Source organism: Erythrolamprus reginae, chromosome 5, assembly GCF_031021105.1.
Source record: "Erythrolamprus reginae isolate rEryReg1 chromosome 5, rEryReg1.hap1, whole genome shotgun sequence".
Classification (NCBI taxonomy): domain Eukaryota; kingdom Metazoa; phylum Chordata; class Lepidosauria; order Squamata; family Dipsadidae; genus Erythrolamprus; species Erythrolamprus reginae.
In genome coordinates, this window is record NC_091954.1 from 113735037 (window position 1) to 113759447 (window position 24411).

General features: G+C 42.3%; 1 protein-coding gene across 1 annotated transcript; it reads left to right on the forward strand.

The window, feature by feature from the left end:
* The first annotated feature begins 3350 nt into the window (after positions 1-3350).
* On the forward strand, positions 3351-20756 carry LOC139168257 (cytochrome P450 2J5-like). Its single transcript, XM_070753784.1, has 8 exons — positions 3351-3441; positions 7193-7353; positions 10393-10569; positions 12824-12965; positions 15056-15243; positions 18855-18996; positions 20490-20532; positions 20609-20756. Exons 1-8 carry the CDS (start codon positions 3351-3353, stop codon positions 20754-20756), a joined length of 1092 nt encoding a protein of 363 aa, XP_070609885.1.
* The last annotated feature ends 3655 nt before the right edge of the window (positions 20757-24411 follow it).

Genomic DNA, 24411 nt, shown 5'->3' on the forward strand with positions numbered 1-24411 from the left:
CCATCACTGGTATAGAAGGAAAATCTTATTATCCAGCACAACGGATGGTGCATTGCAAAACTTCTGCTTAATAGTATATTCATAGTCTTGTCAGTTCTTTTTTTATTTTAATTTTATTGATACATGCACACAACGTTTCAGCCAAAAAGTGTCACTCAAAGTAATTATAGTTTATTAGATTTGTATGCCACCCCTCTCCGAAGACTCGGGGCGGCTCACAACATAACAGTGACACAGTACATTCATTCATTCATTCATTCATTCATTCATTCATTCATTCATTCATTCATTTATTTATTAGATTTGTATGCCGCTCCTCTCCGAAGACTTGGGGCGGCTAACAACAATAAAGAAAACAATGTAACAAATCTAATATTAAAAAGTAATTTTAAAAAACCCAATTTAAAGAACCAATCATACATACAAACATACCATGTATAAATTCTATAAGCCTAGGGGGAAGGGAAAAAATTTCAATTCCCCCATGCCTGACGACAGAGGTGGGTTTTAAGGAGCTTGCGAAAGGCAAGGAGGGTGGGGGCAACATTACAAATCCAATAGTAGAAAATTAAATACCCAGTTGTACATCTCCACCCCATGTCCAGTCAACGAAGCAGTGGAAGTGATGTGCCGGTGCCTGGAGGCTGTTGGGGCCTGGATGGGTGTCAACAAACTCAAACTCAACCCAGACAAGACGGAGTGGCTGTGGGTTTTGCCTCCCAAGGAGAATTCTATCTGTCCGTCCATTACCCTGGGGGGGGGGGGAATTATTGACCCCCTCAGAGAGGGTCCGCAACTTGGGCGTCCTCCTTGATCCACAGCTCACATTAGAAAAACACCTTTCAGCTGTGGCGAGGGGGGCGTTTGCCCAGGTTCGCCTGGTGCGCCAGTTGCGGCCCTATTTGGACCGGGAGTCATTGCTCACAGTCACTCATGCCCTCATCACCTCGAGGCTCGACTACTGTAACGCTCTCTACATGGGGCTACCTTTGAAAAGTGTTCGGAAACTTCAGATCGTGCAGAATGCAGCTGCGAGAACAATTATGGGCTTCTCCAAGTATGCCCATATCACTCCAACACTCCGCAGTCTGCATTGGTTGCCGATCAGTTTCCGGTCACAATTCAAAGTGTTGGTTATGACCTATAAAGCCCTTCATGGCACCGGACCAGAATATCTTCGGGACCGCCTCCTGCCGCACGAATCCCAGCGACCGGTTAGGTCCCACAGAGTTGGCCTTCTCCGGGTCCCGTTGACTAAACAATGTCGTCTGGTGGGACCCAGGGGAAGAGCCTTCCCTGTGGGGGGGCTGACCCTCTGGAACCAGCTCCCCCCTGAGATTAGGATTGCCCCCACCCTCCCTGCCTTTCGTAAACTCCTTAAGACCCACCTCTGCCGTCAGGCATGGGGGAACTAAAACACCTCCCCCTTGCCCATGTTGTTTGTTGATTGATTGACTGTGTGCCTGTTTTTTATATATACTGTTTTTATGAGATTACTAATTTTAAATTGTAATTAGATTGGTGGGCATTGGATTTGGTATTATGTACTGTGCTGTTTTTTATTATTGTTGTGAGCCGCCCCGAGTTTGCGGAGAGGGGCGGCATATAAATCCAATAAATCTAATCTAATCTAATCTAAATCAATTTAAAAAAACATTAATAACATAGTAAAATCCCTAACTATACAATCATACACATTCAACCTAATACATCATACAGTAGTGCCAAAAGCATAATAAAAAAGGGGGGAGAAGGTGGTAATGTAGCTGACAACTACAGTAAAATGAAAGAATACATATATACACAAATATTAACAGAACCTCAATCCACACACATTACCTTAGTGACCAAAGTTTTGCCCAAAATTGCCTCCTACTTTTTCTGACATTGGTGGGACGATAATATAAAATATTTCTCTTTTTTTCCAAACTGCAGCTGGCAAAGCAATATGGAAACATTTATTCTCTGTGGGTAGGGAATTATCATGCTGTAATCCTCTCGGGATATAAAGCTGTGAAAGAAGGATTGGTTGACAATTCGCTAGCCTTTGTTGATCGTCCACCCACACCTTTTCTTTCAGTTGTTTCCAAAAACAGAGGTAAGCCATGCTCAAAAACATAGAATATCACTGTGTTCTCCCTTGTTATATACAGTGGTACCTCTACTTACGAACTTAATTTGTTCCATGACCAGGTTCTTAAGTTCTTAGAAGGTTCTTAGAAAGGTTTGTAAGAAGAAGCAATTTTTAGAAACATAGAAACATAGAAACATAGAAGTCTGACGGCAGAAAAAGACCTCCTGGTCCATCTAGTCTGCCCTTATACTATTTTCTGTATTTTATCTTACAATGGATATATGTTTATCCCAGGCATGTTTAAATTCAGTTACTGTGGATTTATCTACCACGTCTGCTGGAAGTTTGTTCCAAGGATCTACTACTCTTTCAGTAAAATAATATTTTCTCATGTTGCTTTTGATCTTTCCCCCAACTAACTTCAGATTGTGTCCCCTTGTTCTTGTGTTCACTTTCCTTTTAAAAACACTTCCCTCCTGGACCTTGTTTAACCCTTTAATATATTTAAATGTTTCGATCATGTCCCCCCTTTTCCTTCTGTCCTCCAGACTATACAGATTGAGTTCATTAAGTCTTTCCTGATACGTTTTATGCTTAAGACCTTCCACCATTCTTGTAGCCCGTCTTTGGACCCGTTCAATTTTGTCAATATCTTTTTGTAGGTGAGGTCTCCAGAACTGAACACAGTATTCCAAATGTGGTCTCACCAGCATTCTATATAGCGGGATCATTTTCCCATAGGAATCGATGTAAAAGCAAATAATGTGTGTGATTGGGGAAACCCCAGGGAGGGTGGAGGCCCTGTTTCCTCCCAGGAGATTCCTAGAGAGGCCCCATGGAGGCTTCTCCCCACCTTTTCTGGCCCTGTTTCCTCCCAGGAGATTCCTAGAGAGGCCCCACAGAGGCTTCTCCCTGCCTTTTCCGGCCCTGTTTCCTCCCAAGAGATTCCTAGAGAGGCCCCACGGAGGCTTCTCCCTGCCTTTTCCGGTTACAATTTCGGAAGCTCAGGTTTGTTAGTGGAAAGGCAAAAAAATCTTGAACACTCAGTTCTTATCTAGGAAATTTCGCAAGTAGAGGCATTCGTAGGTAGAGGTACCACTGTAGTACCACTCAAAACCACAAAGTGGGTGTAAAGTAGTTTTTAGAATATCAACCCTAATACCTTCCTATTAATTTTAGAGAGCAATGGTTTCTGATTGTTTTTTTGGTGACTTCAGGTATTGTCTTCTCAAGTGGTCATGTCTGGACACAGCAAAGACGCTTTGGTGTTGTTACTATGAGGAAGCTGGGACTAGGGAAAAAGGGTTTGGAAACTCAAATCCAAGAGGAAGCTCAGCAGCTGGTGGAATTCTTTTCAAATACAAAGGGTAGGTGATCATTTGAGGTGATGGTGGTTTGAATCTTGTCTGCAAAAATCTTCCAATGTTCTGTCGCTGTTCATTTATACTTTTATTGTGTCCCTAAGCCTTCCAACTTTCCTGTTTTATAGACTGATATTTTTGAGGAAATAATTTTTTTCAGTCAGTGGACACGCTTCTAAGATTTAATGTAATATTTTGACAACTAATAAAGTCATGAAATCTTGTAAAATTTGTGAAATTGTTTGGTAGCAAAAAATATAAGGCTTGTCAAAGTACTAGAGGGAGGGAGAGAAAAAGAAAGAGAGAGAGAGAAACATGATATTAGATTTTAAAGAAATTGCAGTTTACTGTGTTATTTAATCCTGCAAGATTTTTGAAATTGTTGGTTGCAAGAACCTGCAAAATGTAACCCTAATTGTCAAAGGTTTCTCCTCTGAAATAAAAGGAAAAAGCAGATACCACTCAGATATACAACAAACTTTATGTTTATGCAACATGCTGAAATATTTATTTATTTATTTATTTATTTATTTATTTATTTATTTATTTAGTTAGTTAGTTAGTTAGTTAGTTAGTTAGTTAGTTAGTTAGTTAGTTAGTTAGTTAGTTATTCATTCATTCATTCATTCGTTTATTGATCGATTGATTAGATTAGGGCGGCTAACAGCCGTAAAAAAGACAAATATAACAAATCTAATATAAAAAGTAATTTTAAAACCCCCAATTTAAGAGACCAATCATACAAACAGACATACCGTACATAAATTTTATAAGCCTAGGAGGAAGGGAATATCTCAATTCCCCCATGCCTGACGACAGAGGTGGTTTTTAAGGAGCTTACGAAAGGCAAGGAGGGTGGGGGCAACCCTGATATCCGGGGGGGAGTTGCTTTCCAAAGGGTCAGGGCCGCCACAGAGAAGGCTCTTCCCCTGGGTCCCGCCAAACGAAACATAAATTATTCAATCCAATTTATAAGTGTTATGCTAATCTCTCCATAATATTTACATTTATGTGTATATAAACACAAAAAATATGTTAGATGAAATAATTCCAATGTTTTGTGATGTAATGGTTAGTTGTGTAGACCAGAACACGCTTTCTTATTTCAAATGTCCTTTGGTCCAGAAAAATTATATATTTTATAGATGCTTCAACTATTTTAAGATTCTCTCATGACCAAATTAGTGATGGGCTCCTACGGGTACAGTCAGATATGCAGAACCGATAGTAAAATTTTGGTCAGGTATGCAGAACCGGTAGAAAAGTTTTGAATTTTTTTCTTTTTTTCCTCTTCTGGGCTCTGGGTATGTTTTTCCTATTGCAGTAAATGAGGTTGAATGTGTATAATTTTAGAAGAGCTGTGCATGTGTGTGTGTACTGACACTTTATATAGTAAACAATGTATATTTTTGTGTGCCTGTGGGTAATATGTATGCACACATATGGCATATATAAATAGAATTAAAGAGTATGTTTTTGGTGTTCAGTAATAGTAAATAGAGAGGGAAATTGTATCTCTTTGAAGTGAGGAGAGGCCAGGCACCCTAACCCAAACCCTTGACGTGAGTGATATCAGGTTGGCTAACTTTAAACCAATCACATGACCTTTAAGCTACCCCATGGTCATATGATCATTAAGCCACTCCTACCTGGTCACATGGCCAGCAAACCAAACCCACAAAATAAGCCATGCCCACAGTGTGGTAGTAAAAAAAAAATTCAGCCCTTCATTGGACCAGATGTACCAGGTTCACAAGCAGCTTTTGTCAATGTGACAAAAGAAAATTAAATCTCATTCTGTTTTTAAGATATATCACACCTTCTTCTTCTATCACATAGTCGATAAACCAAAACAGAAGAGGTAGTCCTTAATATTCCCAAAAAAGGTTATTGACAGCCAAGGAATATCTGATGGAGATACAGTGATACCTTGTCTTACAAACTTAATTGGTTCCGGGATGAGGTTCTTAAGGTGAAATGTTTGTAAGACGAAACAATGTTTCCCATAGGAATCAATGGAAAAGCAATTAATGCATGAAAGCCCAAAATTTGCCCCTTTTGCCAGCCGAAGCGCCCGTTTTTGCACTGCTGGGATTCCCAAGAGGCTCCGCTCCATGGGAAACCCCACCTCTGGACTTCCGTGTTTTTGCGATGCTGCAGGGGAATCCCAGCATCACAAAAACGAGTGCTTCGCTGGCAATGGAAGTCCGGAGGTGGGGTTTCCCAGCGAAGGAAGCATCAGTGAAATCGCAGCATCGCAAAAACACCGAAGTCCTCGAAACCCCACCTCCGTACCTCTGTGTTTTTGCGATGCTGCGATTTCACTGAGACTCCCCTTGCTGGAGGGGAGTATCAGGGGAATCCCAGCAGCGCAAAAATGGGTGCTTTGCTGGCAACGGAAGTCTGGAGGCGGGGCATCCCAGCGGTAGCGGTGGGTTTGTAAGGTGAAAATAGTTTGTAAGAAGAGGCAAAAAAATCTTAAACCCCGGGTTTGTATCTCGAAAAGTTTGTATGATGAGGCGTTTGTAAGATGAGGCATCACTGTATTATTCATTTGCTAGTTACGCCACAAAGTATTAAAGTTGCATTCTCAAGAGTTAGGCTATATAAAATTTATTGCCTATTACAGTGATCCCCCGATTATCGCGAGGGTTCCGTTCCAAGACCCCTCGCAATAATCGATTTCTCGCGATGTAGTGGTGCGGAAGTAAAACACCATCTGCGCATGCGCGCCCTTTTTTTTCATGGCCGCACATGCGCAGATGGTGTTTTTACTTCTGCACCTGGGAAGACCCAGCAGCTGAGGAGCCGCCTGCCTGCCCGCTTGTCCGCCGCTTTTCAGCTTGTCTGCCGCTTGTCCGCTTGTCCGGCGCTTTTCAGCTTGTCCGCCGCTTTTCCGCTTGTCCGGCCGCCGCTTTTCTTGTCCGCCCGCCGCTTTTCCGCCACTTGTCCAGCTGCCGCTTGTCCGCCGCTTTTCCGCTTGTCCGGCCGCCGCTTTTCTTGTCCGCCCGCTGCTTTTCCGCTGCTTGTCCGCCGCTTTTCCGCTTGTCCGGCCGCCGCTTTTCTTGTCCGCCCGCCGCTTTTCTGCCGCTTGTCCGGCCGCCGCTTGTCCGCCGCTTTTCCGCTTGTCCGGCCACCGCTTTTCTTGTCCGCCTGCCGCTTGTCCACCGCTTGTCCGGCCGCCGCTTGTCTGCCGCTCTGGGAGTTGAAGACCCAGGGAAGGTTCCTTTGGCCGCCTAGCAGCTGATCTGCTCGGCAGCGCAGTAGCAGCGAGGAGCCGAAGATGGGGTTTCCCCGTTGCCCACGCAAAGGGGAAACCCCATCTTCGGCTCCTCGCTGCTACTGCGCTGCCGAGCAGATCAGCTGCTAGGCGGCCGAAGGAACCTTCCCTGGGTACCGCCCGCCGCTCGAGAGCAAGAGGGGGAGAGATAGAGAAAGAGAGAGAAGGAAAGAAAGAGATGAGAGAGGGAGGAAGAGAGTGTGAGAAAGTAAGAAGCAAGATAGAGAAAGAGAGAGAGAAAGAAAGATGAGAAAGGAAGGGAGTGACGTCATCGGGTGAAAAAATCGCGATATAGCATTTCGCAAAGATCGGGATCGCGAAACTCGGGGGATCACTGTATACAGTTAGATTATATAATAGACAGTAAATAATAATTCCAAATTCTTTCGTTTATTTCAAACAAGCTCAATCAGAGCCTCCCTTTTTTGATATTTACAGGATTAACGCAAAAATTAATAGAGATCCTTTCATTTTCAGGTCAGCCGTTTGATCCAGCAATACCCGTCATAAATTCAGTCTGTAACATTATCTGTGCTGCCGCTTTTGGATATAGGTTTCCCACTGATAGCAAAGACTTCTTGGAGTTGATAGAAGCAGTCAGAGTTTCCTTAAAGTTTGGAGGCTCTGTATGTCATGGTGTGAGTATTAATACTTTTGCTTCTGTTCTGACATTTCTCTTAATCAGTGACTTCAAAATTTGCCATACAGTAGTACCTCTAGATACGAGCTGCTCCACATGCGAGTATTCCAAGATACGAGCCACGAGGGGAGAGAAATTTCTTTTCGAGACCCGAGCTCAAATTTGAGTCTACAGAGAGGGGCGGCATACAAATCCAATAAATAAATAAATACGAGCCGAGCGTCCACTAGGTGGCACAAGAATCCTTGCTTCTGGTTATCTCGGAGGGGAAAAACAAAGTCTAAAGCCATTTGTTCTAGATACGAGTTGTTCGACATACAAGCTCCCTTCTGGAACAAATTAAACTCGTATCTAGAGGTACTACTGTATTAACAAAAATTCACATTCAAAAATCAGGCAAGTTACCCCCGCTGCCTGCCCTGCCCGTTTGCCTGCCACCACCTGCCCTGCCGCGAACACCAGCTCTGCCACAAGCGGCCCGAGTGCTTCCAACCACCACCTGCCTTACCTTTCTCTCCGGTGTTTGCGTGACGGCTTCTCCCTCGCCGCGCCGAGATGGCATGTAACGCAGGGAGGGTGGGCAGCCTTGAGCCCCAGCCACACAGCCTGTTCTGTTCTCTCCCATGCTACGGGAATCTCTCAGTGTGGAGATGGCACCCCAAGCGAGTTGTGGCCTTTGAGAGCACACCCGAAGGCCATGATTCGCTCGGGCCACCATCATTGTGCCACGAGAGAGCAGAAAGCAGGCTGCATGACTAGAGCTTCGGCAGGCCGCTGTTGCCGCTGGCTCCTCTAGGCGCCGCAGCAAGATTCGGTTGCTGCACCCTTCTGGACATCCTCCCGGCAGCAAGATTTGAGCAAAAATTGCTGCTTTCTTTGTTTCCACCCATGTGCGGAAGCAAAAAAACCTAGCAATTTTTAACAGAATCACGCTCCATTTCTGCCACCGAAACGGTGTTCCTGCCGTTCCGGGACCTGGCCCATCTCTACTAGGAAGATGTCATCCAAATGTGTTGGGATTATAGATTTTGAGTTGTATAATTTCAACATACATGGAGAGGCAGGTGTAGGGATTCTGTGTACGTAGATACAGTGGTACCTCGTGATACAAACCCCTCGCCATACAAAAAATCTGAGATACGAACCCGGGGTTCAAAAAAATTTTGCCTCTTCTTCTGAACTTTTTCCGTCTTACGAACCCGCCGCCCGAACACCAAACCCGGAAATTTGGCAAAAGTTCGGGTTCGGGTGGACGCCAAGAAGCCCCTCCGCCTGGTTGTCGCCTTTTGAAAGAGCCGGGGGGCTTCTCAGCGTCCTCCCGAACCCAAATGCCAAACCCGAACTTTGCCGAACTTTTGCCCGCCTCCCGGCTGGTCGCCTTTTGAAGCAGCTGGGGGGCCAAAACATGGACTCCAGGAAGGACAACTTCGTGACATCAAAGCTCCACCCATGGACTTCCCTATTGGGATTCCCCACCTCCGTTTGAGCCTCCCGACCAGCCCGACAGCTCCGCAGCTCTTTTGAAAAGCTGACAGCCGGGCGGCGGGGCTTCTCAGCGTCCTCCTGAATGCGAACCCCATTCAGGAGAACGCCGAGAAGCCCCCCGGCTGTTTCAAAAGGCGACAGCCGGGCAGCGGGGCTTCTCGGCGGCCACCCGAACCCGAACCCAAACTTTTGCGGAACTTCCGGGTTCGGCATTGGGAGAACGCTAAGAAGCACCCGGCTGTTTCAAAAGGTGACAGCTGGGCAGCGGCGTTTTTTTACGTTTTTCTTTTCTTGCACGCATTAATTCATGTTTCGTCTTATGAAATTTTCGCCTTACGAACCTCCTCCAGGAACCAATTAAGTTCGTAAGATGAGATATTACTGTATTGACATATCTTATGAGTGTGAGAATCTGTTGTTAAGAAAGAAAACAATAGAATTCTCTTGTACCAGTAGATTGACTAGATCTACTGAAAGGCAAAATTTCATGTAGTTAGATTCAAGGAAATACGGTCAAACTGCTAATGGACAGGAGGGAAAGGGGGGACATGATCGAAACATTTAAATATGTTAAAGGGTTAAATAAGGTCCAGGAGGGAAGTGGTTTTAATAGGAAATTGAACCAAAGAACAAGGGGGCACAATCTGAGGTTAGTTGGGGGAAAGATTAGAAACAACGTGAGAAAATATTATTTTATTGAAAGAGTAGTAAATCCTTGGAACAAACTTCCAGCAGATGTGGTTGGTAAATCCACAGTCACTGAATTGAAACTTGCCTGGGATAAACATCCATCCATCCTAAGATAAAATACAAGAAATATTTTATTTATTTATTTTATTTATTAGATTTGTATGCCGCCCCTCTCCGTAGACTCGGGGCGGCTCACAACAATAACAAAGACAATGTAAGAACAAATCTAATAATTTAAAAAACACTAAAAAACCCATTATTAAAAGCAAACATACACACAAACATACCATGTATAAACTGTATAGGCCCGGGGGAGTTGTCTCAGTTCCCCCATGCCTGACGGCAGAGATGGGTCTTAAGAACTTTACGAAAGGCAAGGAGGATGGGGGCAGTTTTAATCTCCGGGGCGAGCTGGTTCCAGAGGGTCAGGGCCGCCACAGAGAAGGCTCTTCCCCTGGGACCCGCCAAATGACATTGTTTAGTCGACGGGACCCGGAGAAGGCCGACTCTGTGGAACCTAACCGGTCGCTGGGATTCGTGCGGCAGAAGGCGGTCCTGGAGATATTCTGGTCCGGTGCCATGAAGGGCTTTATAGGTCATAACCAACACTTTGAATTGTGACCGGAAATTGATCGGCAACCAATGCAGACTGCGGAGTGTTGGAGTGACATGGGCATATCTTGGAAAGCCCATGATTGCTCTCGCAGCTGCATAGTATAAGGGCAGACTAGATGGACCATGAGATCTTTTTCTGCCGTCAATCCTCTATTGTTTCTATGTTTCTAATCCATAGGAGTTGGTTCACTATCCATTTGAAACAGCTCGCTGAGTTGCAAATAGATTTCCTTTGTCTTTCTTACAGCTCTATGAAGTTTTCCCGCATATCATGAAATATCTACCAGGTCCTCACCAGACTGTCATATCTGCATGTGAAAGAATCATTTCATTTGCAAAGAAACAGGTCAAACTGCACAAGGAGCATCAGAATCTTCACGAGCCACAGGATTTTATTGATTTCTATTTGTTTCAAATCGAAAAAGTGAGTATTTACATTATATGGGAATATGGATTGATGGGGAAGTCATTGCATCAGTGAAGTGCAAGAAACCAGAGTGACATTGATATTTGATCAGAGCAATATGTTTATTGCTATTCACCTAATTAAAAGAATCTGGCCAAATTTAACTGCACTGTCTACAGAACAATTAGATAAGCACTTTGAGGTTTGGTGGGAGCAGTGATGGGCACCTACGGGTATAGACAGGTAAGCAGAACCGGTAGAAAAAATTTGATTTTTTTTTTTTCTTTTTTTCCCCCTTCTGGGCTCTGGGTATGTTTTTCCTATCGCAGTAAATGAGGTTGAATGTGTATAATTTTAGAAGAGCTGTCCCTGCGTGTGTGTTTCTACATACACTTTATATAGTAGATAATGTATATTTTTGTGTGCCTGTGTGTAATATGTATGTACACCTACGGCATATATAGTATATTTTGGATGTTCAGTTATAGTAAGGGAAATTAAGAGATGCGATATGGGAAAACCCATATCGCATCTCAGACATTAACACCCTTGAAAATGTCCAAAGATGCTTCACCAGAAGAGCCCTTCACTCCTCCACTCGTGAGGCACAGGTGAGTTTTAAGGAGTTTACAAAAGGCAAGGAGGTGGGGGCAGTTCTAATCTCTGGGGGGAGCTTCTTCCTGAGAGTCGGGGCCGCCACAGAGAAGGCTCTTCCCCTGGGACCCGTCAGACGTCATTGTTTAGTTGACGGGACCCGGAGAAGGCCAACTCTGTGGGACCTAATCGGTCGCTGTGATTCGTGCGGCAGAAGACAGTCCCGGAGATATTCTGGTCCGATGCCATGAAGGGCTTTATAGGTCATAACCAACACTTTGAATTGTGACCAGAAATTTATCGGCAACCAATGCAGACTGCGGAGTGTTGGTGTAACATGGGCATACCTAGGGAAGCCCATGATTGCTCTTGCAGCTGCATTCTGCACAACCTGAAGTTTCCGAACACTTTTCAAAGGTAGCCCCATGTAGAGAGTGTTACAGTAGTCGAACCTCGAGGTGATGAGGGCATGAGTGACTGTGAGCAGTGAGTCCCAGTCGAAATAGGGCCGCAACTGGTGCACCAGGCGAACCTGGGCAACCGTCCCCGTCACCACAGCTGAAAGATGGTTCTCTAATGTGAGCTGTGGATCGAGGAGGACGTGCAAGTTGTGAACCCTCTCTGAGTGGGTCAATAATTCCCCCCCGGGGTTATGGACGGACAGATGGAATTGTCCTTGGGAGACAGAACCCACAGCCACTCCATCTTATCCGGGTTGAGTTTGTGTCTGTTGACACCCATCTAGACCCCAACAGCCTCCAGGCACCGGCACATCACTTCCACTGCTTCGTTGACTGGACATGGGGTGGAGATGTACAGCTGGGTATCATCTGCGTACTGATGATACCTCATCATTACTTTGGGGGCCCTGGAATCTTGTTAGCAGTTATGCAATAGGAAGATTTATAGTTTTTGGCTTGCTAATGGGTTAAACAACAAGAAGCAAGTGAAAGGAGAACTAATATGTATATTTGATAACCAAAATTGTGATCCCGCTGTATAGAGCGCTGATGAGACCACATTTGGAATACTGTGTTCAGTTCTGGTGACCTCACCTACAAAAAGATATGGATCAAATTGAACGGGTCCAAAGAGGGGCTACAAAAATGGTGGAAGGTCTTAAGCATAAAACGTATCAGGAAAGACTTCATGGACTCAATCTGCACAGACTGGAGGAAAGAAGGAAAAGGGGGGACATGATCGAAACATTTAAATATGTTAAAGGGTTAAATAAGGTTCAGGAGGGAAGTGTTTTTAATAGGAAAGTGAACACAAGAACAAGGGGCCTCATCTGAGGTGAGTTGGGGAAAAGATCAGAAGCAACGTGAGAACATATTATTTCACTGAAAGAGTAGTAGATGCTTGGAACAAACTTCCAGCAGATGTGGTTGGTAAATCCACAGCAACTGAATTGAAACATGCCTGGGATAAACATATATCCATCCTAGGATAAAATACAGGAAATAGTATTAGGGCAGACTAGATGAACCATGAGGTCTTTTTCTGCCGTCAATCTTCTATGTTTCTATGTTTCTAAAAGGAAACTTGAGTATCGTCATTCATGGACACTAGATTTAAGGATATTCAGTCTCAATCATTTTAGAGAAGTAAAATTTGGAAAGTGTGAGAAAATAAAGGAAATATGTTTATAAATGCCATTTCACCATGTTAAACACAGAGCAAGGATCATCCCAATTCTACCTACAATGAAGACAATTTGATTCATTACATATTTGACTTATTTATTGCTGGGACAGACACAACTTCATCTTCTCTTAAATGGGCACTGCTGCTAATGGCGAATCATCCGGATGTCCAAGGTGAGATAAATTACTGCATGACTGACAGTAAAATGAGGTTATCGTCATAGATTAGAATACTTCAATTTTGTGGTACTGTTCTGTAGGGCTCTCTGGTAAACTCCTCCCAAAAAATCACAGGTACAAAGTTCAGACACACACACGTTTGAAAAGTCAAAACAATGTTCTTTATAATGAAAATTAACTTAAACCAAGCCCTCTTTAGGTATAGCAAAGAGCACTTGTCTCCAAACAAACTGGTAATTTGTACAAGTCCCTTATCAGTCCTGTGATACTTAGCTTGCAGCTGTGAGGCAATTCACAGTCTTTCTTCTTTCACAAAGTGAAACACACTTTGCTCTGGTTTAGTTTCAAAGCAGGGAAAAATCAGCACACAAAAAGTCAAAGTCAGTAAAGCAGTCATGAAACACACCAAACTATCAGATAATCCTCCACAATGGCCAAACCCACAGGCTGCTATTTATAGCAGCCTCACTAATTACCACAGCCCCACCCAACCACAGGTGGCCTCATTTTCTTTGATAATAATCTCTCAGTTGTTGCTGCCTATGCATCGCTCTCCGCATGCGTGCTGTATCATTAACTCTTGTTCCGAATCCAAGGAGGAGCTAGATAATTGATCTCCTTCTGAGCTGTCTGCCACACTCTCCTCCTCCCTGTCACTCATGTCTTCTTGGTCAGAGGAGCCTTCATCAGCAGATTCCACCGGGGAGCAAAACAGGCCTGCAGCACGTGGATGTCTCCCCTACATCCACAGTCCTTGGGGCAGGAGCTGGGCCAGAGCTAATCACAACATATACTAAGTTGCTTTCTAACACATATTGTTCTCAGCTTACAACTATAAATGGGATCAAAATCTCAGTCGTCGTGAAAAGCATTCTTAAGCAAGATGCTCATATTACAGGCGACCTGGCTGGTGGCTCAATTGGGATATGGCGGCTCAGTGGCTAAGACACTGAGCTTGTCAATCAGAAAGTTGAACAGGTCAAATCCTTAGCACCACTTAATGGAGTGAGCTCCTGTTACTTGTCCCAGCTTCTGCCAACCCAGCAGTTTGAAAGCAAGTAAAAAATGCAAGTAGAAAAATAGGGACCAACTTTGGTGGGAAGGTAACAGAGTCCCATGTGCTTTTGGTGTTCAGTCATGCTGGCCACATGACCACGGAGATGTCTTCGGACAGAGAAAGAACACTTTAAAAAAATAGCCTTTATTTTAATTATTAATTATTAATTTTAGTTCACTGCAATTTTCATGCAAATTATTTACTAATCCATGTTTTAGTAAAAGCAACATGAGAAAATATTATTTTACTGAAAGAGTAGTAGATCCTTGGAACAAACTTCCAGCAGACGTGGTTGATAAATCCACAGTAACTGAATTTAAACATGCCTGGGATAAACATATATCCATCCTAAGATAAAATACAGGAAATAGTATAAGGGCAGACTAGATGGAACATGAGGTCTTTTTCTGCCGTCAATCTTCTATGTTTCTATGTTTCTATGTTTTTCAAACAGCAATCATATGGTTTTCTTTCAGATGGAAACATTTATTTATTTATTTGTTTGTTTGTTTATTTATTTATTTATTTATTTATCAGATTTTTATGCCGCCCCTCTCCGCAGACTCGGGGCGGCTCACAGCAATAATAATACAATGTAAACAAATCTAATATTTAAGTTAATTTAAAACCCCAATTTAAGAAACCAATCATACATACTAACATACCATGCATAAATTTTATAAGCCTAGGGGGAGGGAATGTCTCAATTCCCCCATGCCTGACAACAGAGGTGGGTTTTAAGGAGCTTACGAAAGGCAAGGAGGGTGGGGGCAACTCTGATATCTGGGGGGAGTTGGTTCCAAAGGGTCGGGGATGCCACAGAGAAGGCTCTTCCCCTGGGTCCCGCCAAACAACATTGTTTAGTTGACGGGACCCGGAGAAGGCCAACTCTGTGGGACCTAACTGGTCGCTGGGATTCGTGCGGCAGAAGGCAGTCCCGGAAATATTTCCAATATTTCTCTCATTTATTTTTCAAGACAAATGGCAAGGCATTCAATAAAGCTACCATTCTTGCTCCTTTCCTCAGATAAAGTCCACAAAGAAATAAAAGAAGTTTTGGGTTCATCTCACTCAATCTGTTACCAAGACCGGAAGAAAGTGCCCTACACGAATGCTGTGATTCATGAGATCTTGCGAAGCAAATATATCTTATTATTTGGCGTACCAAGACAATGTGTGAAGGATGTCTATCTGGGGGATTTTCTCATTCCCAAGGTAAAGAATTTTTACGTTACTGAATTTCAGAAGGGCTGTATCTTCATGTAGAATCTTTTTCCCCCTCATTTCATAGGCTACCTGGCAAATAAATTTCAAAAATTGATTTTGAAATAAAATGCTTGGGTACTTTCAAGCATCTATTAGCATAACAGTTAACCTGAATTATATACCCTGCTTCCTCGAAAATAAATCACCCCCGAAAGTAAGACGTAGGAGAGGTTTCGTTTCGCAGCATTCCTGAACAGAACATATATAACATATATTTGAAGGAAGTATAATTGTTGCACATGGAAATAATGGTACGGTAGTAGCAAGAAATTCTTGATAGGATTCACACTTTGTCTGGCTATGCTGGTTTGTGATGACAGCTACTGTACAGTACAGTAATACCTCGTCTTACGAACCTAATTGGTTCCCGGGGGAGGTTCGTAAGACGAAAAGTTCGTAAGACGAAACTTTGTTTCCCATAGGAAACAATGTAAAATCAATTAATCCATGCAATGGAAAAAAAACGCAAATTAATGCCGCCGCCCAGCTGTCACCTTTTGAAACAGCCAGGGGGCTTCCCAGCGTCCTCCTGAACCCAAATGCCAAACCTGAACTTCCAGGTTCGGCATTCGGGAGGCCGCCGAGAAGCCCCCCCCCCCCCCCGGCTGTTTTAAAAGGTGACAGCCGGGCGGCGGGGCTTCTCAGTGGCCTCCCGAACCCAAACTTTTGCCAAACTTCCGGGTTCGGCGTTCGTGAGGCTGCCGAGAAGCCCCGACGCCTGGCTGTCATCTTTTGAAACAGCCGGGGGGCTTCCAGGTGGCCTCCCGAATGCCGAACCCGGAAGTTCGGGTTTGTCGTTCGGGTTCAGGAGGACGCTGAGAAGCCCCCCAGCTGTTTCAAACAGCGACAGCAGGGCGGCGGGGCTTCTCGGCGGTGGCGACGGTGGGTTCGTAAGAAGGAAAAAGTTCGTAAGAATAGGCAAAAAATTTCTGAACCCCGGGTTCGTATCTCGGGTTGTTCATAAGACGAGGGGTTCGTATCATGAGGTACCACTGTATATAATAAATGTTCATTTTTTTTGTTCAGCAATAAATGTGAATTCTTCCTCATTGAAAAAAAAGAAAACATCCCCTGAAAATAAGACATAGCACATCTTTGGGAGCAAAAATAAATATAAGATGCTGTCTTATTTTCAGGGAAACAGGGTAGTTTACAATAGCCAATCAAATACATTTACAGTGTTCCTTCGATTTTCGCGAGTTCGAACTTCGCAAAAAGTCTATACCACGGTTTAATTAAAAAATACTTCTGGGTTTTTTTCCCTATACCACGGTTTTTCCTGCCCAATGACGTCATATGTCATCGCCAAACTTTCGTCTGCCTTTAAGAAATATATTTTTAATAAACTTTAATAAATAAACATGGTGAGTAATAATCTAAATGGTTGCTAAGGGAATGGGGAATTGTAATTTAGGGGTTTAAAGTGTTAAGGGATGGCTTGTGATACTGTTCATAGCCAAAAATAATGTATTTATTTCCGCATCTCTACTTCGCGGAAATTCGACTTTCGCGGACGGTCTCGGGACGCATCCCCCGTGAAAATCGAGGGAGCACTGTACTTGTGTAATAAGGAAAGGACTCTCAAGGTCAAATCAGCCGATCCCTCTGAGGTATTTTGGTTTTGAGCAGGGGTGGGTTCCAATTTACCTCACAGCCATTAAAAAAATAATAATAACCTGAAAACAAAATGGCAATGCATGTGCAGTGCTGGAAACTCGGTTTCTGAGCAAAAATATTTAAAAATACTAAAAATATATTAAAAAAATAAAGATATATATAAAAAAATCATTTTTAAAAAAAAAATCAATATTTTAAAAATAACGGCACCCACAGATCAACATTGACTGATCCAGTTCAATGGCATCATTGTGATATCATCAGCAGATCGCTACTGGTTTGACCAAACCAGTCCAAACCAGGAGAAACCCACTTCTGGTTCTGAGGTAACTCGCATCTGAGAATGAAGAATATTTGAAAAATTAGCCCATTTTGCTGCTCCCCCTTTTTGTTATAAACCAGTTTGTTTGTTTGTTTGTTTGTTTGTTTGTTTGTTTGTTTGTTTATTTATTTATTTATTTGTTTGTTTGTTTGTTTGTTTGTTTGTTTGTTTGTTTATAAAATAAATAAATAAATAAATAAATAAACAAACAAACAAACAAACAAAAACAAACAAACAAACAAACAAACAAACAAACAAACAAACAAACAACAAACAAACAATAATAAATATATAAACAAACAAACAAACAAACAAACAAACAAACAAACAAACTAACTGGTTTATAACAAAAAGGGGGGAGCAGCAAAAATGGGCTAATTTTTTCAAATATTCCTTCATTCTCAGATGGCGAGTTACCTCATTAACCAAAGTGGGTTTCTCCTGGTTTGAGACTGGTTTTGGTCAAACCAGTAGCGATCTGCTGATGATATCACCAATGTTGCCATTGAACTGGATCAGTCAATGTTTGATCTGTGGGTGCCGTTATTTTTAAAGATGATTTTTTTTTTAGAAAATGAGTTTGTTTTATATAGAGTCTTATTTTTTTTAATATATTTTTTAGTATTTTAAAATATTTGGACTGTCATGGGAATGGAGTGAGATGAAGATATAACTTCTGCTGTGTTTCCAAAAAATCTTGAATTGCACCCAGATGCTTATCAGTAGCCAGAAGAAGGGTAGGTCATGATGCATCTAAAACTGCACTATATTCTGTAAAAGCTGCCACTTACAAATATTCAGGTGCAGGACCACATAGTATCGGGGTGGCAGCAGGCAGGACGGGGTGGAAACGCAGTTCCACCGGCGGAAAATGAAGCTGTGTGCCCAGCTCCAGCTGACTATCCCCCCACCTCCCATCCTCTTCCTCCTCCTCGGAAAAGCAGCAAGGAGACCACCACCAGCAGGAGTTGCAGGGGGGGCCATTTCCTCCCCCATCCTTTCTCAACAGCTGATCGGCCCCCATTCGCCTAGCTACCCAGCCTGAGGCAGGGGGCGACCCCAGGAAGGAAGAGCGCAGGAAACGCGAAGCAAATTGTCACCCCAGAAAGAGGACACTGGTGAGGTTGTAAGTCGAGGACTTAAAGAGTTCACTTGAATGATGATGATCATTCAAGCCACTTCCACCTGGTCACATGGCCGGCAAGCCACTCCTACCCAGTCACATGACCATCAAGCCACACCCACAAAATAAGCCATGCCCACAGTGTGGGTAGTAAAATTTTTGGCTGCCCATTACTGCATAGTACGTATTACAAAATCCAAATGGGGTGTGAGTGACTGTCAGCAAGGTTTCCCCCCATCTAGGAATGTGTGCAATTGCTACCACCTGTTCTTCAGGTAGGCACTGTGAGCTGACAACCTTCAAGTTGTCTACCATCTCATTTGGTAGGAACATTATCTCATTCAAAATGTTAAGAAGAGAGGGGCGGCATACAAATCTAATAAATTATTATTATTATTATTATTATTATTATTATTATTATTATTATTATTATTAAATTATTATTATTATTATTATTATTTTAAAAAATCACCACTCATTTTCTTCTCTTTTTTATAGGGAGCCATTCTCACCCCAGACCTGCGTTCTGTTCTCTTTGATCCCGAACATTGGGAGTCACCCGAGGAGTTCAACCCCAACCATTTTTTGGACAAAGAAGGAAATTTTGTGCCCAATGATGCATTTCTTCCTTTTGGAGCAGGTGAATTAATAATTTAATTTAATTTAATTTAATTTAATTTAATTTAATTTAATTTAATTTAATTTAATTTAATTTAATTTAATTTAATTTAATTTAATTTAATTTAATTTAATTTAATTTAATTTAATTTAATTTAATTTAATTTAATTTAATTTAATTTAATTTAATTTAATTTAATTTAATTTAATTTAATTTAATTTTAATTTAATTTAATTTAATTTAATTTAATTTAATTTAATTTAATTAATTTATTTTAATTTAATTTAATTTAATTTAATTTAATTTAATTTAATTTAATTTAATTTAATTTAATTTAATTTAATTTAATTTAATTTAATTTAATTTAATTTAATTTAATTTAATTTAATTTAATTTAATTTAATTTAATTTAATTTAATTTAATTTAATTTAATTTAATTTTAATTTAATCACGTAGGACTCAGGGCGGCTTACAACAATAAAAAATAATACAATTGTGCAGTAATAAAAAGAAGTCAAACATCAACAGTAGATTAAAAACCCCATTATAACTCTAATGAACCCAATATAAAAAACCCAAAAATCAATCTAATGTACATACCAGCCAAACCTAATTCAGGCACATCTGATGTTAGAGTTCATGGCTGGGATTGGGTTTTTAAAAAGGAAAGAAAAAAAACTGCCTTTTCCCCTTGTTAATAAATGGAAGGAACAAATCATTAGTGGTTTCCATAGAAACATAGAAGTCTGATGGCAGAAAAAGACCTCATGGTCCATCTAGTCCATCCATGGTCCCTTTAGGATGCTTGGCTGCATAGCTAGAGGTATAACAAGCAGGAAGAGGGAGATTGTGATCCCCTTATATAGAGTGCTGGTGAGACCACACTGTGTTCAGTTCTGGAGACCTCACCTACAAAAAGATATTGACAAAATCGAATGGGTTCAAAGACGGGCTACAAAAATGGTGGAAGGTCCTTAAGCATAAAACGTATCAGGAGAAGACTTCATGAACTCAATCTGTATAGTCTGGAGGACAGAAAGGAAAAGGGGGAACATGATCAAAACATTTAAATATGTTAAAGGGTTGAATAAGGTTCAGGAGGGAAGTGTTTTTTAATAGGAAAGTGAACACAAGAACAAGGGGACACAATCTGAAGTTAGTTGGGGGAAAGATTAGAAGCAACATGAGAAAATATTAGTTTACCTGAAAGAGTAGTAGATCCTTGGAACAAACTTCCAGCAGAACGTGGTTGGTAAATCCACAGTAACATGCCTGGGATAAACATATATCCATCCTAAGATAAAATACAGGAAAATAGTATAAGGGCAGACTAGATGGACCATGAGGTCTTTTTCTGCCGTCAGTCTTCTATGTTTTCTAGTCTGCCCTTATGCTATTTCCTGTACTTTATCTTAGGATGGATATATATTTATCTCAGGCATGTTTACATTCAGTTCCTGTGGATTTATCTACCACGCCTGCTGGAAACACCTTTCCTGTATTTTCCATGCAGGAGCTCATGTTTGTTTGGGGGAACTCTTAGCAAAGATTGGGTTACTCACAGTTTCCTACTTCTATTTTCTCTACAGGAGGTTCGGATCTGCCTGGGGGAACTCCTTGCAAAGATTGAGATTTCATTATGTTCACCAGCCTGCTGAAGGAATTTAGGTTCCAGCCGCCAGAAGGAGAGAAAAAACTCAGTGAAAAATCCATAGTAGGATTGGGTGTGCATTGCCTACCTTACAAGATTTGTGCTGTTCCGCGCATCAATTCATCATAACGGGGGGAAACAACAAAAGGGCTCCTTTATACTGTCTCCTATTTCAAATCATTTGCACATGGTTCTCTTTTCAAGGTTGGCTTTCTAGAGGTTGAGAGCCACCTCACCTTAGTCTCATTTTTGCACACAATCTTGGCAATATAAACATAGGTTTTTACGCCTTGGCTACTTGTAGTGGCAACTGCTGCCTACTTGACCAATGAGAAGGGACTAATGAGGAAATTAAGCTTGCCAATACAGTGTTTCCCTCGATTTTTCGCGGGGTTCGAACTTCGCGGAAAGTCTATACCACGGTTTTTTCAAAAATATTATTTAGATTTATTGGATTAAATGGATTTATATGCCGCCCCTCTCCGCAAACTCGGGGCGGCTCACAACAAAGTAAAAAACAATACATAATGACAAATCCAGTACCCACCAATCCAATTACAATTTTAAGCTAAAAAATTCATAAAAAAACAACCCCAGAATATTAAAAAACAAGCACACAATCAATCTAACACCAAAACAACATGGCAAGGGGGAGATGTTTCAGTTCCCCCATGCCTGACGGCAGAGGTGGGTTTTAAGGAGTTTGCGAAAGGCAAGGAGGGTGGGGGCAATCTAATCTCACGGAGGAGCTGGTTCCAGGGTGTCGAAGCCGCCACAGAGGAGGCTCTTCCCCTGGGTCCCGCCAGACGACATTGTTTAGTCGACGGGACCCAGAGAAGGCCAACTCTGTGGGACCGAACCGGTCGCTGGGATTCGTGCGGCAGAAGGCGGTCCCTGGAGATATTCTGGTCCGGTGCCATGAAGCGCTCTATAGGTCATAACCAACACTTGAATTGTGACCGGAAACTGATCGGCAACCAATGCAGACTGCGGAAGTGTTGGAGTGATGTGGGCATACTTAGAGAAGCCCATAATTGCTCCTCGCAGCTGCATTCTGCACGATCTGAAGTTTCCGAACACTTTTCAGAGGTAGCCCCATGTAGAGAGCCTCGAGGTGATGAGGGCATGAGTGACTGTGGAGCAATGACTCCTGTCCAAATAATTAAAAAATACTTTGCGGGTTTTTCCCCCTATACCGTGGTTTTTCCCACTCGATGACATCATATGTCATTGCCAAACTTTCGTCTACCTTTTTATAAATATTTTTTAAAGTAAACTTTAATAAATAAACATGGTGAGTAATAATCTGAATGGTTGCTAAGGGAATGGAAATTGCAATTTAGGGGTTTAAAGTGTTAAGGGAAGGCTTGTGATACTGTTCACAGCCAAAAATAGTGTATTTACTTCCAAATCTCCTACTTCATGGAAATTCAACTTTCGCGGGTGGTCTCGGAACGCATCCCCCGCGAAAAAGCGAGGGAACACTGTACTCTCTTAGATCAGGGGGTGTCAAACTTGCAGTTTCACATCACGTGATGTATCGTGACTTCCTCTCTTTAGCTAAAGTAGGGGGGGGGGCTAGCATGTGATGCTTCTGGCCCACGGGCCATGAGTTTAACATCCCTGTCTCAGATTAAGGGCTGAAGGGATATTGGAAAAATAAATAGGAATTGTACACTAGTTCATATGCTGCCAAAATTACCCATAAAGTGGGCTTGTCAAACTCACAGCCCGTCAAACCGGATAAATCACATGCCGACCACATACCACCTGGTTTAGCAAAGGGGGGAGTCCCGATACATCACGTGATGCTGCTGTGACGTGAATGAAAGATTGGGGGGAGGAAGATAAGATTTGTTGAGCCAAATATGGAAGTACTTTTTTAAAATTCCTTTGTGACAAGGACAGGACTATTTTCCAGTATGCTTGTATTTGGGTCCCACCCACCCCCCCACCCCAGGAATCTGCCACTTCCTTTTTGGAAAAATGAGACGTATAACTCACGACTATGGAGTGATTGCTATGGGAGAATGAAGGTTGGCTGAAGTAGACTGAGGGCCTCTGTATCAGAGTCAAGGTCCTTGGTGTCTAATCACACTTAACCAAATAAAGGATTCAATTCAATGTTTCTGACTTCAATTAAATCTAACTGCCTAGGATTTAATTTCAACCTTGTACAGTGGTACCTCGAGATACGAGTTTAATTCGTTCCGGACCTGGGCTCTTAAGTCGAGCAGCTCTTATCTCGAACGACTTTTCCCCATAGGAATTAATGTAAATAATTTTAATTGGTTTCCAGCCCTCAAAAAAACTCACAAAGTTAGTCTAAATTATGCATAAAAGACAAGTTTTTAATGAAGAAATGTACATGTACATATAAATGAATAATGAAGTTTCTTTCACTTAACTTGTAAACTTTCTTAAACTTTTAAATTTACATATGTTCAACTTCTCTGCCACCCAATCCTGTAGGACAGAGGTCCCCAACCCTTTTTGCACCAGGGGACCGGCTTTTAAGCGATCAAAGAGAGGAATGGGTGAATGAATGGACGGAGGGTGGGAAGGAAGGAAGGAAAGAGGGAAGGGACAGGAACAGAGGAAAGAAGCAAGGAAACTTATGAAAGGGGAGAGTAAGAGAGGAATGAGTGAAGGGAGGGAGGGAGGGAAAGAAGGTGGGAAGGAGAAAAGAAAAGAAGAAATAGAGGAAGGGAAGGTAAAAGAGAGAAAGAAAAAGAGCTAACTTCCGCGTTCAGCTTCAGGAGACAGCTGCGAAGCCGCGCGCGTGTTTTAAAAAGGTTGCAGCCGGCCTGGGGGGCTCGGGGGGGGTGCTGGCAAGCCCCCCAGGCCGGCTGCAAGCACCCCCCGAGCCCCCCAGGCCGGCTGCAACCTTTTAAAACACGCGCGCCGCTTCGCAGCTGTCTCCTGAAGCCGAACGCGGAGGGAAGTTAGCGTTCGGCTTCAGGAGACAGCTCCTTGGCGCTCGTATCTCGAATTTGGGCTTGTAAGTAGAACAAAAATCTCTCTCCCCTCCCAGCTCTTATCTCGAGTTGCTCGTAAGTAGAGCAGCTCTTATGTCGGGGTTCCACTGTAGTTATTTTGCTTCGGCTGTTTACTGTTTGACCACAAGAAGGAGCCAAAGACTATACAAAAATTAGTGGGAGGCTCTGAATGCTTAGAAAATTGGATACATTTATTTATATGTGATACAGACAAAACAGACCAAAACAAAAAACCCTGCAAATGGATACACAATTTTTAAGAAACATTTACAACAGAATAATGTGAAGAACTCCAGACTAAAATTAAGTTTTTCCTGAAGAAAAAATCAATACACAGTGTTTTACCGGTGGTATTTAAACAAGAATTTCCCTACATTCAACACATCAATTACAATGGCAAATATAACCACAATTTGATTGGCAAGGGGACTAAATATCTTACAAATAATGCAAATCAACAGAAGTTTAAAAAGGCAAAAGTACTTCACCAGAATAGCCCTTCACTCCACCACTCGAAGCAGAATACCCTACGAAACTAGACTTACAATTCTGGGTCTAGATGCCTTAAACATGATCTAAGTATTGCCCACAAGATCATATGCTGCAACATCCTGCCTGTCAATGACTACATCAGCTTCAACCGCAATAACACAAGAGCACGCAACAGGTTCAAACTTAATATCAACCGCTCCAAAACTTGACTGCAAAAAATATGACTTTAGCAACCGAGTTGTCGAAAGCGTGGAACTCATTACCGGACTCCGTGGTGTCAGCCCCCAACATTT

Coding starts and splice junctions, on each gene's coding strand:
- LOC139168257 (XM_070753784.1), top strand. CDS start 3,351: ATGAGGAAGCTGGGACTAGGGAAAAAGGGTTTGGAAACTCAAATCCAA. Junction 12,966..15,055: donor GAATCATCCGGATGTCCAAG/GTGAGATAAATT, acceptor TCCTTTCCTCAG/ATAAAGTCCACAAAGAAATA. Junction 15,244..18,854: donor GGGATTTTCTCATTCCCAAG/GTAAAGAATTTT, acceptor TCTTTTTTATAG/GGAGCCATTCTCACCCCAGA.